This window comes from Dermacentor variabilis, chromosome 1, assembly GCF_050947875.1.
Source record: "Dermacentor variabilis isolate Ectoservices chromosome 1, ASM5094787v1, whole genome shotgun sequence".
In the NCBI taxonomy this organism is placed as follows: domain Eukaryota; kingdom Metazoa; phylum Arthropoda; class Arachnida; order Ixodida; family Ixodidae; genus Dermacentor; species Dermacentor variabilis.
This window is the reverse complement of record NC_134568.1, coordinates 158,488,005-158,511,245: the sequence shown is the minus strand read 5'-3', so window position 1 is coordinate 158,511,245 and position 23,241 is coordinate 158,488,005. Positions and strand designations below refer to the sequence as shown.

The window sequence follows — 23,241 nt, the reverse complement described above, 5'->3', positions numbered from 1 at the left end:
ATAATGAGACAGCTGAATAAAAACATTCCCCTGTTCCTCATTGTTAATGTTTACAGGCAGCAGCAGCTACAGAGGTTACCTAGCACATCAGCACCATGCCACAGCTAAGTATTGTAATACAGTTGAACCTCACAATAACGAAATCAGCGGGAAATGCTATAAAATTCGCTTTCATGAGAATTTCGTTGTTGCGAAAAGAAACAGCCCAGATAGGTCATGCATCGCAGAAAAATACTTTACTGCCGAAGTTCCGTTAGTCTACTTTGGCAAACTTTGCTCGAGGATATAGAACCGCATTGCCGACAGTACTAAGTGTGCCACATGCGGCGATCAGCAGTGGCAGTACTGCCATGGCACAATATTCTCGGTCAATTACTTTCGGAGATGCAATCACTTTTGCAAGATTTTGCTTAACTCAGCACCAGATTCAGAGCAACAGCGCATACAGCAGCATTTCTCCAGCGCACGCTGTTGCCCGTAGGCGCCAAAGCGTCCGGTGCCGAGCGCAAAAAGTGATTGTATCTCTTGTACCCGAAAGCAAACGATAGAGACAACGGCCCTGTCGCGCAAATCTACGTCCGTTGCCGAATTCACATGCAATGCCTTTCGGATGGCACCAAAACCAGTGTTCTTGAAGCAAGGGATGCGCAGTTCCGGACGATAGCTCAATCATGGCCCGATGTGTGACACACTATATGCTGCGACCGCCATCTCAAGTGCCATAAGCCATTCTATGTCTGTGAGATGTGGATTTCTTTGTTTTTGCTGCATTTTTCTCACCTAGGCGCACATCACACAGTGCACTGCCGCGATCGGCAATTGTTGTTCGAAACGCGCGTTCAGTTTGCATTTAATTTTGCGTCACGCAATTAGCCTAGGCCTCGCCGAGTCGTCAGCCACGGGGAACGCAAACTGAACGCGCGTTTTGAACAATGGTCTACGATCTCGCCTAGTAGGCGTGGAAAAACCGTCGTCACATGTCGGTAGCAACATGCGTGCCGCTTCGAATGGGTGATCAACAAACAAGATGGTGGCCATGACGTGTTTCCAGCGCACTGATCGCTTCCAGCGCTTGGTTGTTTTTGTGAACAAAAATGGCGGCGGCCATACAAGTGCAATGTGCTGGTATTTTACGCAATTTTAGAGCAAAACAATTGCATTTGAGTACATTTTGGAGCCTGCTAGCCTTACGAGAGTAGGTAATATGTGGAGTTACGTTCCGGCAAATTTCGTTGATGCGGGATTGAAGTACAGCAACATTTTGTTGCCGAGAGGTACGAAATGCATTGAATCCTATAGGCACTCGCCAGGGATATGAACATGTTACGTTGTCACGAGAATTTTGTTGTGGTGGAATGTTGTTATTGCGGGTTTCGACTGTAACACTAAAGAACTGAATCTTAATTAAAAAGAAAACATTACTGCACAAGCAAGAACCCCTACACAAAACATGCGAGACACTTAGAAGTGCCTAGAATAGAAAACATGATAAGACTGCCAGAAAATTGGTGAAGACAACACTTCAGACTTCTGCAAACATTACATGATAATGATGTGATGAGTGCTCTGGAGTCTGTTTTCTTATTCAAGCTCAGCAATACAAGCAGCTGTAGCTTGCAAACAGCCCAAAAGTCAGCAAAATAGCTATGTGCAGGTATCCAGAGGCTCTGCATTTCAGCATATATGAAGTAGCAAGAAAAATAGTGGGTATTGGTTGAAAAATCAGCAACCACCAGGTGATGCAATGGCCACTGCATGCTTCCACACAACAGCCATTTTACTGAGTGATTGTCTTTTATTGTTTTCTTTACTTAAGCAGAGTTTGCAAACACTGAAGCTTGACTCTTTGCTGCTACCTCTGAACAGCAGTGCTGTGGCACAGTGGTGGCACAAGATCCTCACAACACTATTTTTGCCTTATATGGCATGTCACAATCTGCGTACTTTCAGTGAAGCTGTGCTCACGTAGCGCAGCAAGCCTGACTAGTAATGCCAGAAGTGCCACCTTATACAGTTTGGTGGTGCTCTTGCACTGTTGAGGCATGCATAATGTGAAGAAAATTTTGAAGGATGCTCAAGCTTCGCCTTTAGGAGTGAAACACAATAGTATTCAAAGATCCCCGACTGTTTCTCATGCTTCCTGGCAACTACAGCTTATGTGACCGTAATGTTTCCTGGAAACGCTGGCGGCGAACGCTATGCTCGAAGGTGAGCTTTGTGGTTCTTTTTTTGATGGTGTTGCAAGGAACCGAATGGGTCATGCCACTCCTACTAAGACAGACCTCAAATGGCAGCTGAAGAATGCTATTGCCTTAAAAGGGGTTTGTGTTTGAGTTTCCACGTAACAGAGTCGTGTTTTCTTGTATATTCAAAATTACAATCCAACGCTATGATGTCTGTAGGTTGTGTGCAAGTCATACCTTACAAATTTTCTGACGCATTTTACTTTGAGAAATTCAATTGGTTCAGTAATGCCTATGCGCCACACAGAGGGTCTGCGTGGATCAATATGCATGGTTTGAGACGATTTTCTCGGCCGGAGACGTCGCCGCCACTGACGCCAGATTTTCTGCGACAAGGGGTCCTTCACACTATCGTGTTAAAATACATGTAGCCACAACATTGCAAGGATTGAGATCATTTACTAAGCCAAGAGTTGACATTGTGGAACATACAGGGTTCCAATTCACAAATCATTGTATGCAGGGCTGCCATAAGCTTATATGCGCAAGGATCAACTCAAGGAGCATAAATAAGAACAACACTTGGTACCCATCCTTCTACCGCTCGCCTTGTCCTCAGAACTTTACGCAATGGAAATGAGAACAAGTATGCTACCTGTCCACCATGGGTTCGCAGCAGAAGATCTTGATCATCACCACAGGAGCTTTTCTCGCTGCTCAGGCCAGAGTCGCAAGTCTCAAAGTCCTCCTCATCCTCCGATAGGCTTGACTCTGAAGATTCTGCTGTTGGTGACCGTGGCCGCCCAAGAGGCAACCGTGCAAATGCCCCTACGGGTGCCTTCAACTCCTCGTGAAGTTGGTCCAAGAAACACCGCAGAAATTCCTGTGCATCCTATACAACAAGGTTTTATTAAAACGGGTTGGGAACAACAGCCAGCAAATTCCACATTCCACAGCAGCAACTATTCACAGGAGAGTGCACGAATGTGGAATACAGAATTTTACTTTAATAATAAAATGCCTCAGAAAATATGTAGTACGATAACTTGAAAGTTACTTTATGAATGACTCTTTTCGGTTTCGTGCCTATGCACTTATAAGTGATGATGACGGAAACCTCTCCTCAAAAAGGAGAGAGAAATAGAAAAGCTATTTTGCTTTTAACCCTTTTAGTGCCACTGATGTACCGGTATGTTCTCCACTCTCTCCAGTTTGATGTACACAGTAACACAAATATAGCAAACTATGAGGTAGTTACCGTATTTACACAATTGTAAGTCAACCACTTTTTTAAAATTTGAAAGTCTGAAGTTGGGGGGCCAACTTACAATCGAAACCAAAACATGGCACCGCCAAAAAAGCGAGACCAACGGGAGCAACAATGTAGTTACAATTTTATGTTTGCTCTATGGCCCTACCCGTATCTTTTCACTATCCCGCGTGTTTGTTCGCTTTTCGGAAGGGTCTTTCAACATTTTTGAGAGTTTTACAGTGCCTGCATCACTCATGGGGAGGGGGAGATCGATAGTTGATGGAAGTGCCGCTGTTCCCATTTGCGGCAGCCATAGAGTTTCTCACTACATTACCTAGAGGGAAATCTGGCGCTGCTGCGCTGTGGTATGCATGGGAATGCCGGTATATTGTGGATTCGGATTGGCATCGTTCTCGTAGAGACCGGACACCATGAAGACGCGCTTGGCAAGTACCGTTCCGTCTGTCACAATGATTCATTTTCTACTAAAACAGCACGTGAAAAGCTGTTTTAGCTTTATTATTATGCGAAAACATGTTTTGTTTAACTATGAGAATTTGTTATTGTGTGTACGACTACATGTTACGTAAAAAGTATCAGCGGGCCGCTAAAGTTGGAGGACAGACGACAAGGTTCGCGCTCGCTTTGAAACAGTTGGTCGTCTGTTCTTGCTTTTCTTCGCTTGGTCATGCATTGTGGGTGAGTAAAGATGTAATATGCGTGAATGGAAACATTTTATGAAGATTTTACTTTGAGAATGCGTTATTTGCATAGCCATATCCACATTTTAGACGAAGCCTCTTACAACACTAGCCAACACGAGCCTCGCAGACACATATACCATCATTCCTATGACGGCACGGGGCCCACTTAAGAAACTCCCACAGACAGTGGCGCCAGATTACCCTCTAAGTGTTATAGTGAGAAACTCTATGGCGGCAGCACCCTCAGAACGGCGGCGCTTGCGGGGAGTATCGGCAGTTCATGGAAGAGCTGACACTGCTCGCGAGTTTCTCTTTCTCTGTTGAAAGGCATTGGCATTGGTTTGACGTGTTCCACTTGACTGCCGGCTACATGCTACTTCTATGCTTCCACAGTCGTCATGAGTGCTCCAGGCCCACTAATCGTTCGGCACTCGTTCACAGCAGCGTTCAAGAGGGCTGCCATCCTTTATGCCGAAGAAACAAATCACTGCGCAGCAGGCCGCAATTTCGATGTTTCTGAACAGGTGGTGCGAGAGTGGCGACTGCAGCGAAGCGAATTTTTCACCTGTGACGGCAAGTGAGAAAGTTCCCACGTGCCGAAGTCTGGATGCTTTCCGGAGCTGCAGGCAAAGCTTGCGGCGTACGTCGCTGAAATGCGTGATCGGTCCCTGCTAGTGAAGTGCGACCTGGTCATGAAACAAGCCCGGACCTTCGCCTTAATTTTAAGGCCCTGCTCCGCCGTGAGTACAATGAGCGGCTGGCGGCAGAAGACCGCGAAATTACGCCAACCAGACCTGTCAAAAGAGCCCCCCTGACGACTGCGTGTGGTTGGGTGCATTCGGCGTGGGCTGCTGTTCCACAAGATGTCCTGGTGCGGTCGTTTGCCAAATGTGAAATTTCGCTGGACCATGACGTGCTGTGGGACCGCAGCAACGATGACGATGGGAGCACTAGTGAAGACGAGTAGTCCAGTGACCATGTCAGCTACTAATAAATTTTCGTTATCGAATGCGCCCTCGGGTATGCTCTCTCTTTTCTTTTTTTTCCTGTCACGCGATTTGGGGGCGTCGACTTAGATTCGAGTAGACTTAGAATCGTGTAAATACAGTATGCCATCTGTTGTATATTTTTAGAAGCATATTTTCTCATCTCTCTGGGTTTGCTCAGTCTGGGTTTTTGTCAGCGCCCTGTGGAGTGCACATCCACCTATAGGAGGGGTGGCTCCCAGACTTTGTGCACTGCTACTGCGGCGATTCCACATTCAAATATTTACGCTGTAGTGCAAGGACCACTCTCACATGTTTCTGCCATTTGGTGTATGTTTATAGCAGTTTCTTTTTTTGGCCATCACATGGTGGCGCTATCATGGAAGTGTGCACACCAGAACCAAACTAGGTAGGAGACAGAAAAGAAATATAGGAATGTGAGGACCATACTAAGAGTGCATTTGCCATTATCCATGTCATTTATTCCCTTCTCAATAACTGGAAATAAACAGTTGTGTCAATGCTTAATGGTTTTATAGCATGACTCAGAAAGCCATTCCATTCTGTTAAAGGACTTGAGAGAAAAAAAGAAAGAAAACACTACAGGTTGACAAGCAGATATCAGGTACTTTTAGTTAACCCTTTCGGTGCCAACTTCCCTTTCCGGGAAACCACTAAAATATCCCAAATTTTTTACTGACTGATTCATTGTGAACAGCTTTTGTTACTGCAATAGCAGCAGTACATTTGTTGTCTGATGCTCTCAATTTCATATTTTTGAGCTGCACATAGGCATGGCCACAGAAGCAGTTTAAATGAAGCTTCACATTTTGTAGAACAGAAGCTGGTGCTGTGAGGAAAATAAATATACTATATATATATATATATATATATATATATATATATATAAAATAAAATCTTTGCCAGTGGAACAGCATTTTTGTCGAGCTGCGTCCACACGAAAGAGGCTGCCAGAGGCATAAACTCTTCGTCGAAATCATCAGTACTAAGTTGAATATCTGAACACAACTCACTAGAGTTGTCCAAGTCTAATCGTTTACTTGATGTGAAGGAACATCCAAAAGCGGGATGATTCCGGCATTGAAAAAGGCGGTTGTCGCTCCAGCTGCCCAGCTCCATGTCCCCACATTTAAAACCCAGGAGAGCCAGACTAACACTGCATTTCTGCCAACTGCACCCAAAAAAAATATATATATATGAAAATATCAGTTTTTTATTATGCTATTAGTAGCGCAGCATTCACACCAAAATGATAAACTGACTGTTACTCATCAGTGGCAGTTAGTAGACAAAAGGAAATCCTTGGAACGAGTGAGACATGTCACTGGCATATATATTAGAAAAAAACGCCTGAATGAGTGAGACTCATCCTTGGCATGGAAAGGCAAAAAGCTGGGCTAGTTGGTTTGAGTAGTTCGACACATCTACAGAGCTGAAAAAACAAAAACATGCAATAGGAAGCTAGACAGTGCCCACTGTGTGATCTTCATGTGTGCATTTCCATTTTTTCAGAACTGCAAATATGTTAGACTGTAAATATGTCAAACAGATGTCCTGATACTAGCGTACACTAAGTTCAACATTCATAACCTCTTTTTTAGTACAGCTCAGCAAGTGTTCACAACATTACTTGAGATGGCCAACCACAAATTTGATAGCAATTATCTGCAGCAGACACCTGGCTCACTGTCACAGCAATTATGCGCTATTTCAGGCCAACTGGAATGAAATTTCGGCTGTGTAAAAAGCTTAATTTAAAATAGTGTAGATATAGAGGAGCCTAGTGCAAAATTTGACATTTGAAATACGAGTGGAACAGCGTCAAAAAGCTAGAAAAAATAGCTGTTTCTGTTGCCGAAACTGAAATGCTACCATTACTGCTTGCTGGAAGTGATGGATAACCTAGAATGCATGGCTCCTCGACATGACCCGCAAGATAGGTGGCACCTGCGGCTGGCTCCCTGGATGGATGGATACAACTTTCTTGTACGTCCGGCAAGGTTTAACGGGACCCGGGCTCAGGTTGCCTCACGGGCTTGCTGGGCTGTCCACGTCTGGATTGCGCTAAAAAATCTTGGAGGGGGCATGGTGGGACTTGCGTCATAACCGCTAACCACCAGGTGCATGTGCAGTCTGCTTAGGGGCTGTTTGCAGGCTGCTAGTAAGAAAATTATACGATTACCAGCCTAGCGACTTTGTCCATATTTCTTCAGTGGTGTATACTACTCATTCAGAACTAATTTGGTCAAAGTGAAATTTTGTTGCACTTTGGCCCTAAAAGCTTATGTGGCAATGATCAATACCATTGGCTGACTGATTTTATGAGAGGTACGCAATTATTTGGACACAATGGCACTGCCAATGCTCCGCAGGACCAATGTACATCAACTGAAACTCTGGATGTCATGTGTTGCACGCATGTAGCTGTTGTAGGTGGTATATTTTCCCCATTTTTGGAAGCTCATTAATTGAACTAACACTAAACCAGAGGAGCAAGTTTTGGTCCCTCACTGGAAAAAGTAGCAAAACCTTTCCAGTTGTCTTATTGAAAACTTTGCAGGGGGCAACAGCAGTTTTATGATTGTAAGCACAACAGTTGCCACTGTGCCATACTGTGGATTGTGCCAAATACCAAGGGAGATTATGCATGCGTGCTTGACTTATGGCAGATTATAAAAAAATCCACATGCTGGTTTGGAGCTGGTGAAAAGTGGCAGGAGCAAGCATACCTGTGAGCCTAGAGTGTAACAGAAAAAGCTCACACATTTCCACAAGCCAGCAGTGAACAAAGCCTCCTTTTGAGTAACTGCTGGCATTACAAAGTGAGGCTGCTCACATCACTCCAGACATAACTGCATCATTGTGACACATATTGAACTGTCAACCAAATGTGAAGCTCACAATTACTAAAACATTTCAGTAAACTATTGGAGCCCTTTGTGCACAAAAGATTTCCGGCTACTGGATTGAGTCCCACAAAATTACTTTTACCAGCATATTTACTTTTTGTACTGTTTCTTTTTTCAGGTCCTGTTTTATCCCCCCTAGGCCTGAAAAAACAGTCAGTGCCCGCATTAACCATACTGTATCCCACAAATGCAATAGAAGTGCGTAACTAGGATCTAAAGCTGGCTTAGCCAGGCAAAGTTCAAGTACAAATTACCTGTTGGCTGTAGCCACGAAACACCGGGTAGACCATCTTTATTCCATATGCAATCCCAGATGGAACTACATAGCTAGGCCTAGGTAAAGCAAAAAAAAATAGTGTTAGAACACTTCCTAAGCATAAATTAATCTCAAGAATCAACTATGCCTAATGGAAGCAGACTATAGTAAGTCACTTCACTTTGCCATTGAATAAACATCCTACAACTTAACAAAAACAAATAAAGGCAAGCACACTCTAGAGCAATTGAAAACAAATTTCAAATTCTTTAAAGAACAAGCACAAGTCGTAGGTTGTGCGTCAAAGTGACGCACAGCTTACAGTTCAATCTCAATTTGGCACTGAATTATTTGGTGAATTATTTGGTGGGTGAAAGCAAGATGGTAGAGAAGCACTCACCTGCGCTTGTGCCACATTTCCCGTACAAGACGCATGTAGCTTTTCGAAAGGCCTGGTTTCTTGTCACATTGCACCAGTGAGCCACAATCCAAGAAAAAGTTGGTCAGTTGGGGGCTACCACAGGAGAGAGAGAGAGAGAGAGAGAGAAGTAAACTTATTTCAAGGTGTCCACAGGTACTGTGCAGGCAAGACATAATGAGATACTTTCTGAAAGGTGTGGAATATGAAGGTTAATAAAGGTCATCTATGAATCACTCCGAATAAAATGTTGGATATGTCTTGTTTGAATGTAGTTATTAGCAATAGGTATAGGCACTGCGAAGGGCCTTGTGGCCCTTCTTGTTTTACTCGTTTCAAATGCAATAAACAATCAAATGATGGAAGCAGTGCTGCTGTGCCCATGTGGAACAACGCCCAGCATACTCTGCCCATCATCGTGCCAAGGTTTTGTATAAGCAAGAACTCAAAATTGTGCAGCGCAACTCTCTGTTCTGCCACCCCATCTCAGAGGCCTTGGTATTGGCAGTGATCGTGGTATCTTTCTTTTTATTTATTTCAGTATACTGCAGGTCAGTTAAGGCCCAAGTGAGCTTGAGATAAAATACACAGAGTTAAGGTTGAAGTCGTGAGACAGTTCATGGAAATAAAAATTGCTGCGTAAAAACATTAGTTTTTGTGAATGTTGGCAGCAAAGAGTGTTTATGAGTTTGTCTAGTTGTCGTGTGCTTAATGACTTTTAGACACACAGGCACAGTTATACATTTACCTTCCGATTCAAGATCTAATGCTGGAATAAAATACAGTGAAACCTTGTTAAACCGTAGTTGGCTGGAGCGCAGAAAATAAGTACTAAACGGTAGTATTGCTCAACTGAAATAGCATGAGATCGCCCACTTACCTGCAAAAAATGGAACTGAGAGAGTGTGATGAAAGGGGAAAAAACATGCAGTACTTATTTGCTTAGCGCGACAAACATGTTATTTTCGTTTGATGCCACGGCGGACTAGCAGCAACGACAGTGACCTCAAACTTGCTGAAGCTGTGAGCCAGCTTTTCAGCCAGCCCCCTCTTCTCGGCAAACACTCGCATGGCAGATTCCTCGTTGGCGTTGCATAACCTCCACGAACAGGCGCGGTAGCGCTGCAGAAGTCGCGGGGCACCTTTTCATTGCAGAGTGCTGTTCTCGTCACGACGATTGCATTCATGAGGCTGACGTAACGCGCAGCTTTTGCCACTGTTGGGCCTGAATCGCCCATACTGTCGCTTTCCGTGTCATCCTTATCACTGTCGCTAGGCGACACTTCGACAACAACAGAGACAACGATGGCGAAAAGTCGAACCACGTAGCCGACATCTCTTCGCGGTTGCAGCAGCGCTGCCGAGCAAATTCTTCACATTCCAAATGCCACACACCATAGTCAACAGTAGACCCATGTCGTGTGCCAGCGGCGACTTTTCATGTGACGTTTGATAGCACGAACGATGTCTAATTTTTCTTTTATGCTGAGCACCCCGCGTCTCTTTTATTCGAGTTTCGGTATGACGCGAGTTCTCGCTTGCAAGATGCCACAATGCTCTCTGCCCCGGCTCCGAAATGATGTTGATGTGGCTTCACGCGCAAATGCAGAGGGCGCTTGGAGGCCGTTCTGATCTCTGAGGCTTGCTGTTCTGCCAGGCCACCCGATGGAGACGACGCAACGCCGTGTTTGTGCGACGAAAAGTGGAAACACTATGTGTTAACCGATATGTATGCAATAAACTGGTACGGTTTATGCGGATACAGAACACATTATGTTCAATGGCCGCTGAGTCGGGGATTTTACTTTACTACTTTTAACACGAAACTACTGTTTAAGCGGGTACGGCTTAATGAGGTTTTACTGTACAACTTTGTTTCCTTCATAACTCTAGTGTGGAGTGACATTTGCTTTCATAAGTTGGGTAGGGGAGTCAAACGGTTTGCATTTGCCAAAAAGTTGAACAGCTTTCCTTTGAGTAGTTTCTCAATGAAGAATAACTTTTTTGTTTAATATACAAATGATGCATAATTCATCTTTGGACTGAATAAATGTAGTGCAGGCAATAACCTAAAAGCTTTTTGCTTACAATATATGATAGGGCATGGGTTCTACCAGATGGCACTGTTTAGTTATGACGTAAAGAAATCTGGCCAAGGCTATTGTGTTCAGAAGAAGAAAAATCCTGAGTGGCTCTACAGGGCGACGGCCAGTTTTTGTAAAGATTACAGAAAAATCTCTGCAGGAATGTCAGATAAGAACAACTATTTGGAAAACAGCTATCTAGCATACTTGGAAAGCAGCTATCCAGCAACTTGAAGAATATACCCAATGTAAAGAATCGTTCAAAACAATGAATGAAGTGAACCCTTTAAATAAAGCAATACTGACGCCAACCATCCAACTGACGTCAACCATCCATCTCATTTTACTTAATCACTTCGCATATATGGGTATTTGTTTTTTAGCTGCACCAAATTTTTCAAAATTGCCTAAGGCAGATAGCACAACTGTAGCCCTTGAGCAATATTACTCAATGACACGGGCATTACTTATATGCAAAATCAAAATACTTAGTTAATATAATAACATAAATTAACATTTCAATTATTTACATTATGGCACATATTTCAATCTACAAATCATAGCTAGCGAGTTTGCAAGGCATATCCACTTGGAACGAATCATGAGGATGGCACAAGTTTCGAAATATGCGGCATTGTTGCATTGTTGTTCCACTTAATTTTTTAAGAAAATGTTTTATGCATTGAAGCATGAAAGTAAGTGGAAAGCTAGTGAATTTTGTTGGACAATTTGAAAATTAATATCCTGAAACCGTTGTAGCCCTGACAATTTGTTCCAAGGAGATATGCACTGAGAACTCCCCGGCCACAATTCCTAAATTGAAATATGCGCCGTAAGCTAATTAAAGAGTTTGTGTAATTATGTGAATTATTAAATAATGAATTTTTATTTTTCATAGAAGTAATGGCCCCCCATCAAGTAATTTAGTTCAAGGGTTACAATCGTGCTATCCTGCCAGAGGCGATTTTTAACAATTTTGTGCAGCTAAAGGAAGACATCTAGTATTAGACAAGCGTAGGATGTTCTTGCTGACTGGCAGGTTCATACTTGAAGGAATGTTAAAACTGCACGTAAAAGCTAGGACAAGCGGAAGGAACACAAAACACGCCACAAGCACAGACTGCAAACAGTTTTTTCTTGAAAATCAAAGCATAGGCTATTTCAAGCAAGATCCGAGGCACGTGGCCACACTGTCACTCACACTTGCACAAATAACATAAGATTGAATTCTGCAGACTAACTGTGTAACATTGCTTGCGCCGAATAAACATGAGGGAAAAAAACGTGAACCAATTTATGTTACCGACAAAAAATTGAGCAGACAAAAGAAGCAAAGATGGCACATGTCTTAAAAGTAACCGAAGTGTAGCTGATAAGGCAATGAAAAAGTGCGATGGCACCTATAAAATGTGGGTTAAACAAGGCCAACACGAGTGACGTAAAAATGGGGGACAAAAGACAACAAAGAATCTTAATGAAGTACTGACACAAAAAATTTCGATCTGGTTTTTTTTTTGCTTTAGTACTTGAAGTAGCTAATGACCCAGTAATCACGGCACGAAACCTCATTTACTTCAGAGTGCGACAGGTAGTTACCAGTCAGAGTTTCGGTTTCAGAGAGCAACGAGATGTGCCAGAGAGGGAATGTAAACACAGCTGGGCACGTGATCGCAAAAACCTCTGACATATGCTGTGACACACAAGCCAGCATGCACACTGGCGCGTGAGCTTTGTGTTGCTAGTTTGTCTGCTACAGCTGCACTCTTTGCGATGTCCTCACCACCATTGTCGTCCTCGTTTTCGTCGTCCAGCAGCAATGATTTCCTGCAGGCGGTAGTCGCCGCCGTATTAGACATGGCCAATCACTTTCAATTCGACTCACTAGAAAGCAGAGACTCGGATATCGTGGCTGGCGACAGCGATGACGAACCTCAAGACCCTCGCATCAGCCACGTTCAATGGTAAGACGCGACAAATTGGCATTGAACATCGTGGCCTGCATGTTATTTAGCAGCAGCGTGTATACGGTATATTCTGCCGGTGAAAAGACACGGAGAGCATCCCACTATAAGCAACAACTGAGAAGAAGAGCACAAGCAAGCAGCATGGCAGCCAATGAAAATTCGTGAAGTAGCGTTTTCTTGGTTGTTTACAATCCTTCCTTGATGTCGATGCCATGAGGTGCTGCGTTTTGCGGTTGGCTGCATGCATGCACTTTAAAATTGATTTGAAATATGTTCTAAGCTATATTTGCCGTTGATATTTTGCAGATGATGTATGTGTGCCCACATAAATCGGTCTCATGTGTAATCTCCGCATCAAAATTTTGTGTCAGTACTCCTTTAAAGGCTGCAAAAAACAGAAAGTGACCTTCAAGAAAGATAAATTGCAGGTTATGTCACACATTCATTGCATTTTACATAACATTAGGAACTTAAAGATTGCAAAAAACAAAGAGACTTTCAAGAAAGATAAACTGCAGGTTATGCCCTACATTTCGCACAACATTAAGAAAGTGGCGAGCCATTATGGAGTTAAGGTCGTCTTCTCAGTTCCGCGTAACTTAGCAGAGTGTGCCCTTTAGTGACACAAGAAAGTAAGAGTAGGCCTCAGTGCACAACGAAGCATGATAAGCAGTTCACCGTGTGTATTTGGGAAGTTGTTTATCTAATTCCCCTCACCTGCGACAGGTTCTATATCGGACAAACAGGTAGGTGTTTCAATGAAAGGGCACGTGGATATAACTGGAATGTAAAGAACGCAGGAGGCACCTTAGCCCAGGATGCAAAGGTAAAGGTGAGGGTATGCAAAAAACTCCTGGCAAACCGATCTTGGTAAACACAATCTTTTTGTTCAGGTTAAGAGACCAGACTGGAAGGGAGATTGTTGAAGCATTTCACGTAATAAAATCTAACGACAAGTGTGTCAGTATGCAGTATGTTTCGCTTTTACAGGAAGAAATTGCTTTTCTGGGAAGCCACTTGAAAAAATCTGTAACCTTCATATGCAGTTTGTTCAGTTTTTCCCTAAATATATTTGCTTACAAGTTCAGGCTGAGCATCATATCTTATTGTTTTATTACTCTTCCCTCATGCCATTTTCAGAAGTTTTCAGGCCTTCAGTAATGTTACCTTCTGTCTTTACTTCAGTTGATAGTTTTTTTTTTTTCATTCTGACATCTTTATTGTCTTTCATCTCCTTTTTTACGTCACACATGTTGACCTTGTTTTAACCATGTTTTATAGGTGACATCGCGCCTTTTCATTCCCTTGCTTATCACTTACACTTTGGTTACTGTTAAGACATGTGCCGTCTTCGTTTCTTTTGTCTGCTCAATTTTTTGTGCGTAGTATAGATTGGTTCACATTCTTTTCCCTCATGTTTATTTGGTGCAAGCAGTGTTACACAGTCTGCAGAATTCACTTTTATGTTATCTGCACAAGTGCGAGTGATGATGTGGTCACGTGCCTGGAATTTTGCTTGAAATAGCCTATGCTTTGATTATCAAGAATACTGTAAACAGTTTGCAGTCTGTGCTCGTGGTGTGTTGTCTGTGCCTTCCACTTGTTCTCATCTTTTTTTTGCACAGTTTTAACCTTCCTTCAAATATACAAGCGTGCCGCACAGGTCCAATCAGAAGTGTTTCAAGATATACGTGGAATCTTAAATATTTTCATTAGTGCTTTTGATGCATTACCTTGGTGCGTACAATTGTGGACACAGTGCCTGAAGGGGATACAGCATACTGCATGTAAAGGTACATCCTCATTTGCAGAAATAGGTGTGTGCAAGGTGGCGCTCTTAAATACATGCGCCGTGAAAGGCGCTTTCGTGGCAAGAATTCTCTGCAGGGCGATTATGGTGTAGCCTTTGGAACGCGGTGCATGTTCTTAAGCGTGGCGCCTTGTGCATGCTTATTTCCACAAGTGAGGACCTACCGTAATCCCTCAATTGACACATTTGAGAGGCTGTGCAGACGCACGTCAATTAAGGAAGAGGGCAGGGGTTCCTTGGCACTCTGTTGAAAGTGGTGTGGTTACTCAAAACCAAGAGGTTTCGAAGCTGGTGGTTTAAAAAAAAAAGCAAGTTCATTTGGCAATGCTAAAGAAGTGTTGTAGGGCTCCTTCAATCTGCTACAGTATAAGCAGTGAGTATAAGATGAATGCCTTGCAACTATTACTGATGTTAACATAATCAAGAGCCTCATGCTTACATCACAGATATTCCCATTGACACAAGGAAATGTGGTGTGAATTCAGGTACACATGCACACTGCATCCATGCACATCCATAATGTGAAAATCCAAATACACACTGTGATAAAGCATGATGAGAATCCTTGTGAATTACAGCACGAGGCATGGCAGTCTGTGCCATGGCACTAGACTGTGCCATGGCATGATAGACTTGCTTTGAAATCCAGTTTGCGCTGCCCTGAATTGCAGACTCATTTCCCACGCAGTGTCCTTTCACATTCTATTACTCCCAAAGGGAAGCCCATTCCCTAAAAAAGATAGGTAAAGCATGACGGGCATGCCCTATCACCTACAACCTACCTGGTACTTTTTGCCATATGTGGTTTTGAAAGGCAAATCACTAACGTCAATTCTGCCTACAGCCACATGAGGCTTTGCAATGTTTCGATGAGCCTGTTGCCTAGGGTAATGACTGTCACAAGGCTGGTACCTATGTTCAGACAACATACTGAATTCACTGATAACTTCACTTAGGGCATATTTGCCCTTATCTATGAGATGACAACCTCATCTATGAGAAGGGCTAGTTACACACCTCGATTCCCCCCAGCTAGCTGGATGCAGTTTGCATTACTACAAGCCCCTACAAGTCCACTTAATTAAACTGTAAATTAGTGGGACATCACTTGAGTGTCGCCTTCCAAGACTCACCAGTTTGAAAGAGCTTGAAGTGCTGCATTCATATAACAGGTATTGCCCAGGTTCTGCAGGCCAGTAAGTCCTACAGGAAAGAACACTTTTCAGTGACTTAATTGCATTCAAGAATATGCAAAGCACTGAGACTTCACTCTCAAAAACAATAATTACTAGTAAACATACTAGTAGATAAGCCAACATAAGCAAAAACTGCAGCACACTTGTTTGATGCAAAGCCTTAACTCAACTCTCTAGTGCAACAGTTCTTAAACTCTGGTCTACAGACACCCAACATACCTGGGAGGGGAGGGGGTGAAGGAGCAGAGTTTCAGCAATGAGCACACACTTTGTGGTTAAATGCCTTCATCCAACAATGACAGGCTGCAAGCATCATTTGTTGGTTTAGAGCAGGAACAGAGGACGACGAAGAAGTGTGGCACGCGACTCATTTTTTTTTAAAGCATGTGCAGCCGAATGCCATATCACAGAGTCACCCATAGCGGGTAGACTGTATAATTACCACAAAGGGCCAGGAGCTGGTAAATATTTACATAATACTGGTGTCTTTGTGGAAAAAAAACAAAGGGAAAAGTAAAAGTAAAAAAATTTTACTAGACAGCATATACAGCCTTTGTGACACGTATACAAGATACTCTGTGCATTCACAATACACACCATTTGGCTGCGTTGTGTTGTTCCTGATGTGTCTTGACACTCCATACTTCTGGATGGTGAGTACAAGAGTTCTTTTCATTCCCCAGGACCTTAGAACTTTTGGCACACCACAGGAACTCCCTAACAAAGCCTATACTCAGCCTGGTGATAATAGGCAATGTAGCCTGTATACTTTTGACAAAGTGCATGCACTGCCTGCACACTGCTTGGCCCATGCTAGGCTATCTACCCGAATGTGGACCTACTCTCCTGCCAGGAAGTGGAAGAACAAGGCTGACAGGTGCCCACTGTATGCCCTGTCCTGCCCTGCTATATGAATGTGCATACATGCACTTGTTATCAGATTGCATTTTTGACTGCAGGCACGTCCACGACGTGAAACTGCCTCTATAATGTCCGACTTTTTCTTCACCAAGCCTGTATAACATACACACAACTAGAACAACCAAAGCAAAATGTAAAGGTTAATCTGATGCACAGTTTTGATGATGTGCTTAAAAATTCGACTGATTGTTTCAGGGTGCTCTGACCGTGCTACAAAAGTAGTGAGACTGTTCTAAAGCTGCATTACAAGAGTAAGCATGTATAGTAGCAATAATAAGGCCTAATTATCACCACTGGTGCTTGCTCTAAAGCTTAGTTGCTATTTCAGAGAGCTCTTGTGGCACTACCAGAGCACTCTGAAATGACAAGTACAATATGCCTTAAGTATGTGACAAAGGTAATTGAGGCTGACCTCTTGGTTTGAGGCTGTTTTCCCGGTCTGCTTCGTCATCAGAGTCGGCAGTGGTACAGGCAGTAGCAGCAGCTGCTCTGCGTGTGTGGCCGGCTGGTTGATTGCTAATGCGAGGTGATGCTCCCAGCAGTGGAGGTCGATTGTTCTCCAGGAAGACTTCACTTTCACAGAGGTAGCACCAAACCCTCAGCGTACTCAAGTTCAGTGTCACTGAGTGCTCACAGCAGCCCTGTTGAAGTCAAAGGTGAACATCCTTACTAATTATTTGACACACCACAACTAGTCATGCCAAAGCAGTTGTTATGGAAATAAAGAAGCCACAATATACATACAGATACATGTTGAGCAATAGATCAAATTTATTGTGGTCAGCCCTACAATTACTTCTGGCAGAAGATATGAAGCTTACATACTAAAAAGGTCAGGCTTTGACCTGTGTACACATAAAGGTATTTAAGGTTTAATTGGCAACTAAAAAATGACCACAATCTATGCAAATCTTCCAGCTTCACTGATGGTAGAACATAGGAGCATTAAGGAGAGTGGTCAGAAAAAGCTTAGAATGATGCAGCCTGTTCACATATAAACGAATGTTTCTTTGCGATATATTGCTTTGTTTGCACTATAATTTGGCACAGAGATTGCCACTGAGATCATCTTTTGCCTAAATTATGTTTTAGATATGGGGCTAGAAGTGCTAGCATTGAGTGGATGTGGAAACACTAAATTAGATAAAGTCTCAATTCTGTGCATTTGGCATATGTCAATAGAACAAGGAAAAGCTGACTAATATGCACTTGCTGCTTTCATATCATAAGTGGAACTAAACTATTGGCTGTACTTGCATAGTACATACAGACTTATCAAGTCTACCTGCATTTTGCCACCCTATTCCTCAGCACAGAATTCATGAACTACACAGAGCCATTAACTTGAAAAGAGTGCAATGCCATGGAGACAATTTATGGCACTTTTTCTTTGCACAAGATGTGGCAGAGGTTTTGTGCAGGCACTATCAGGCCTTTTTGAATGAAACCTGGACTGCACAGCTGTTTCAGCTAATGCAAGTGATTTCAATTTGCCACTATTACACAGCAGCTGCAGCTACAATTAGAAATATAACATTACAAAAGTGCTATCAGCAGTCAACCTTAAGCTTGTGCTAGAAAGCATGCTTGGCCCTACAGACAGATGCAAGGATTTCAACACATTCTAAATAGCACTACATATGCAAAAGCCCACCTGGAAATGTTGAGTGCTGTGGTCCTTAAATGCCTCGCCACAACCCACATATAAGCAGTCCCGGTACAGGCAGGCCCACAGACTGGGCCCACTGGCTCCGCATGATTCACAGCGCCATTGCTGCACATGCAAAGTAATGTCGGTTAGGGATTTCTGAAGTAGTACTCTCCTTTCCATGCACTACACAGGCAAATGCTGAAATGACACATCCCAGCTTGCTACTATGGTGATTCAGCTGCTTGTTTTAAGAACTAGAACTGAGATAGAATTTCACAGTTAGCACGTAGCATCAGCTAGCACTAAGTAGCAGACCAGTTCTGCCCAGCAAGCAAGAGCTTAACGCTTACCTCCTGCTTGCGTGCAATATCCTCCTTGGTAAAGTCCCCAACAGTGGTGACATGCGGACACGCACTGAGTGGGGCTGCCATGATGTCTCTCCAGCAGCCTCAAGGTCTGCACCTGATGTCCAGCTGCATCACTGCAAACTAGAGACAAGACAATGCTTTTTCTAAGCCCTTCAAGTACTGAGAAGGAATTGCAAAAACATGCCAGAGGTTCCAGAATATTATGTGCATGTTAACTCATATTTGTGAACTTGTGAACATAATTTTGGCTGCATAAACGAGAAGTGCTTTATGAGTATACCCAGCCAAATAAACATTTTGACAAATACGAACAGATCTACAAAGAAATCACATTATGCATTTTGCAATTAAGCAACCAATATGCCAAATTTTTATTCAATATGAGGTTTAGAGAGATACCAGTTGAATGTCAAGCTTACATGAATGACATGTGGAGGAACCAAATAAAGTAATTGTTGAAGTTTTCTCTCAAAAAACATGAAAATAATCTGAGAATCAAGCATTCCACAAGTGACTCATTGAGGTGTGCCACAATAAATTCTAGAAGATAAAAAATCCTATTGCACACAGGGAAGTTGCATATTATTTCATGCGCTTGTAGTTGCGTGCTGTGCAACCAATCTTCCTTTCCTTCAACTGTTTAAATATTTTGTTCACAGTGCAAAAAAATGTCCCTAAGGTAAAAACATTCTTCTAGAAATTGTATGATTAGGTGCTTTATTTCAGTTGAAGAGTTTCTAGTTAAAAACTCTGCATAAATGTAACACTTAAGGAAATGTGTGAGTTAACAAGAACCGTAAAGTTATTGCCATTTACATATTTTCAATGTAGCTGATGCTATTACGCTTGCTACTGAGTTAAAGAGCAAGCTAAGGAAATGAAAGGGTTGTGTTGAAAAGCTTGCATAACTGATTCATGGCTCGTAAAACTGATTAGTTAAATTAGGCTAGCAAATTTGCCGTTATTAGCATGGATGAAGTAGTGAATATCAGCAGACTTCTACCAGTAGTCAAACTGCAGCCACTGCATTGTGCACAAATGTAGGATGTTAAAGGAAATATAAAAAATTATGCGCATCCCACACACTGCGGGAACCGATGTAGGCAAAGTTTTCTGTGTTGTTTGCTTTGATAATAATTAGTGATGATGATGATGACTGTTTCATTTCTTCAGCATTTAGTACAATATTAGAGTGGCGAGTTGATGGTAAATGTTACTTAGCATGGATCCCTGCTGTCTGTCTTCATAGTACACAGAACACACAGTGAGATGCGTTTGCTTGAGGCGTCGTCGTGCACCACTGTTCATAGCCTCCGAGAAGGTTGTACTGTCATTGCCTCACACTGCACATAGTATTGGGGCAGAAGTGCTAAACTTTACTTGAATTATGGGACTGTATGTGCTTAAGCAGCAATCACATTATAAGGCGCACCACAGTGGCAGACTACAGATTAATTTTGACCTCTGGAATTCTTTAACGGGCACCTAAACCTTAGTACACGAGCGTTTTTGTATTTCGCTCCCGTTGAAATATGGCTGCCGCTGTTGGGTTTGTACGCATGACCTTGAGCAATACCATAGCTGCAAGGGTAACATGGTGGGCACAGAAGTGTTGAACTGAAGTGTGACGTCTAGACACAACGGCGCTACGATATCACCTAGACACTACGTTGCATTTAATGCGGCTTTGAGTCTGCACGTCGTGCATCAGATGTCCCTTAAATTTGCATGGTGTTTATTTTACAGAAACAGCATAAACATACCATACCGTACCTTGAAATTAAATTTATCCAGTTCGTCCGCAACCGCTGCGATGTCTAGTAGTAGCTAAGGTGCCTCGGGGGCACACGCATAGAGGCACTTAAGTAGTCGCATTACCGCTCCTCCTCACATTGCCTTTTCCCTCTCCTGCCCTCCCCCCATGTATGCGAATTGCAGGTGAAGAGTGCCAAAAGTTTCATGTTGGTTCTACCCAAATGCTTCTGCGGGAGGGGGGGAGGGGGAGCTCACAGATAATCTCGGCTGTCAAGAGGGTATTTTGGCGATCCCCAGGAAGCTTCAGAGGGCATTATGCACATTCGATGTGGTGCACGTCCCTTATCTTCTCTGCCACGCTCATGCTATGCATATGCACACTCTGAACCACCACCCCCGCCGCCGCATGCAAGGAAACAGCAGCAGCAGCGCAAAAGTCGAAGGAAGAGGTAAAGAATGCTTTGCTTTAATATGCCAAGTCTTTTGTATGCAGTAGAACACGCTCTAATTGTGCATGTTCAAGGCAGATGAAGCGACATTTAGATGGAACAATCAGGAAATTGAGGACACCTCAATCATGTGTTCAGTTAGGCGTCAGACTAATACCGGTGTCACATGACCACTATCGATCGTGATCAAGCCTGATACGGATAGATATTCTCGACCGCGATTGGCTCCCTTGCAGAGCTTAAGCAAAGGAACCAATTGTGGCTGAAGTTAGATCCGGATCAGGCTTGATCACGATCAAAAGTGCACCATGTGGCACCTGTATAAGGCATACACTTTCCATGTCCTCACATATTGTATGTATAGTAGCATGTCTGGCTTATGTAACTATATGTCAATATGGCTTTTATTTGGTAAGTATAGCAATTATACAAATAAAATGCAGCTATGAGGTTGTTTGCTCAATATACCAGACATGTCAAAGTTCTGTTGTTTAAATCATTCAGTAGTGCAACACTGTGACAAAGAAAAATTGTGTGAACTAGGCCACTGCAACTTTGGTGTGCCAGTTTACTATGATTTTACAACAAATAACTAGCTCTGTGCTACCACATAACTCTACATAAATAAAGTTCATATAGATGTATACAACCACAACTGATGATGGGCCAACATTATATATTTCGCAAGAGTACTATACTCCAGCATTTCAATTTCTCATTCGTAGATTTTATAGCAGCAATAAAGTTTATGGAACAGACAAAACAAGTGCCTAGCCACTGTGAATTAGGAAAAAGGAGTAAAACTCACCCTACCGTTTGCTGATATTGCCACTTAGTGCATATGCATACTTGCGAATGAATGAAGCAATATCACATGTGCACTTCTGTATACGGAGACAAACAACACTACCGACAGTTAATAAAATATTACTAAGTATGCACATATTGAGCCTATAAATATTATTCTGAAGTTTTAAGTAGCAACGCTATAAGCGTAATTAATAGGCTAAATGAAGTTATCTTCTCCGCGTGTTCATGTAAGCACTCGTTAGACTTCAATGTCATTCGGAGAAAGTGGCCTCAACAATGAATAAATGATAAACAATCTGTCAGTTGCAATCGCACTTCATTTTTCTTCTTCTGTTGTTTATACACGATCGGGGCGCATGACGGACAGACAGAAGACGTTCAGCGTCAGCTCAGTGAAGGCCTCCTGTCGTGCGAATGCCGTTACTACCCAAGGACGCGGCGCGCTAATCATTGAGGAAGAGCAGGAGAAATGGTCAAAATTTCATGCAAATGAAACAGAAAAAATGAACCTCATGCATACCTTTTTTTCTTCTTTTTTTCAGCGGAGGCTCCGTAGGCTTTATGGAACGATAATCAACCAGGTAGACGCGCTGCAAAACAAGGAAAGCCGACCACTGCACATTATTTCTTCGACGCAGGAAATATTTACAACGCACGCCCCGTCATACCAGCAGCAAATAATGCAGTTCTCTCTCTCTCTCTCTTTACTAATTGAGCGGGTCAAGACAAATTCGAACACCGAGAGATGTTAAGAGCAGACACGGGCTCGTGCCCTTTGAGAGAGAACCGCACTTTCGCTTAAAGAAAAAGAAACGCCGGTGCAACTAGAACCCCACACGTGCGACTGCTGCACAAATGTCTTAACGTCGGAATGGCGCTGCACTAGTTTCTCGGGACGAATTCGTGGTGTTGCTATGATATTCCTCGACACCGTTTTCAGGGCCTGAATGGTCGCTGTTCCATTCCAGTCAGCGAAGCAATGGGCGCCGCCGTTTCTTCGTTCGATAACAGAGCTCAGGCACATCAATTGCTCTTACCTCAGGTTAGATGAAGCTAGTCACGCTGTAAAAGCCATTGGCAGAGCAGAAAAAGAACGCAACGAGCCCTATAACACGAAGGAAAACTTTCGCCTCCCTAAGCAGCCAGTTTCTAGTGCTGAGTAACCTAGTGTATCCTCCTTGTATTTGCCGTCGAAACTAAAAGGCAAAGCCGCACTTCCTGAAACTATCCGATGCAAGCCAACCAACGAAGCAAAGCCAACGACGTTTCCTGAAAACATTGGAGGTGTGCCTGAAACCTAAAGATGGCGTTAAATACATGTCGTCTATGACGTTCATTTTGTTGCCTGAAATACACAAAATTATTGCCTATGAGAAAGCCGTCGCTGGGGGATGTGTTGTGCAAGTGGTATGTTATTGTTAAAAAAATATGTAATTTAGGCGCCACTTGATACCTTCTAAGCTTTCTTGTCTATAAAACAGCTGTTTTGTTTTTCATTTGCGTG

At 43.0% G+C, this 23,241-nt stretch overlaps 1 protein-coding gene across 3 annotated transcripts in view; it reads right to left on the bottom strand.

The window, feature by feature from the left end:
• The window catches only part of Usp20-33 (Ubiquitin specific protease 20/33), a 90,178-nt gene extending 67,218 nt beyond the window's left edge, over positions 1 to 22,960 (bottom strand). The window contains exons 1-9 of one of the 3 annotated variants that reach the window (XM_075698288.1): positions 22,775 to 22,960; positions 22,258 to 22,327; positions 18,706 to 18,843; positions 18,359 to 18,478; positions 17,117 to 17,345; positions 15,721 to 15,790; positions 8,712 to 8,825; positions 8,310 to 8,388; positions 2,839 to 3,075 (exon numbers count right to left, since the gene is read on the bottom strand). In XM_075698288.1, coding sequence (XP_075554403.1) covers positions 2,839 to 3,075; positions 8,310 to 8,388; positions 8,712 to 8,825; positions 15,721 to 15,790; positions 17,117 to 17,345; positions 18,359 to 18,478; positions 18,706 to 18,786 — 930 coding nt within the window. In that variant the 5' untranslated portion in view covers positions 18,787 to 18,843; positions 22,258 to 22,327; positions 22,775 to 22,960. Of the gene's footprint in view, positions 1 to 2,838; positions 3,076 to 8,309; positions 8,389 to 8,711; positions 8,826 to 15,720; positions 15,791 to 17,116; positions 17,346 to 18,358; positions 18,479 to 18,705; positions 18,846 to 19,940; positions 20,067 to 22,257; positions 22,328 to 22,774 lie in introns of those variants that run through there. The other 2 variants (XM_075698281.1, XM_075698274.1) reach the window with 2 other exon arrangements.
• Between the last annotated feature and the right edge of the window lie 281 nt (positions 22,961 to 23,241).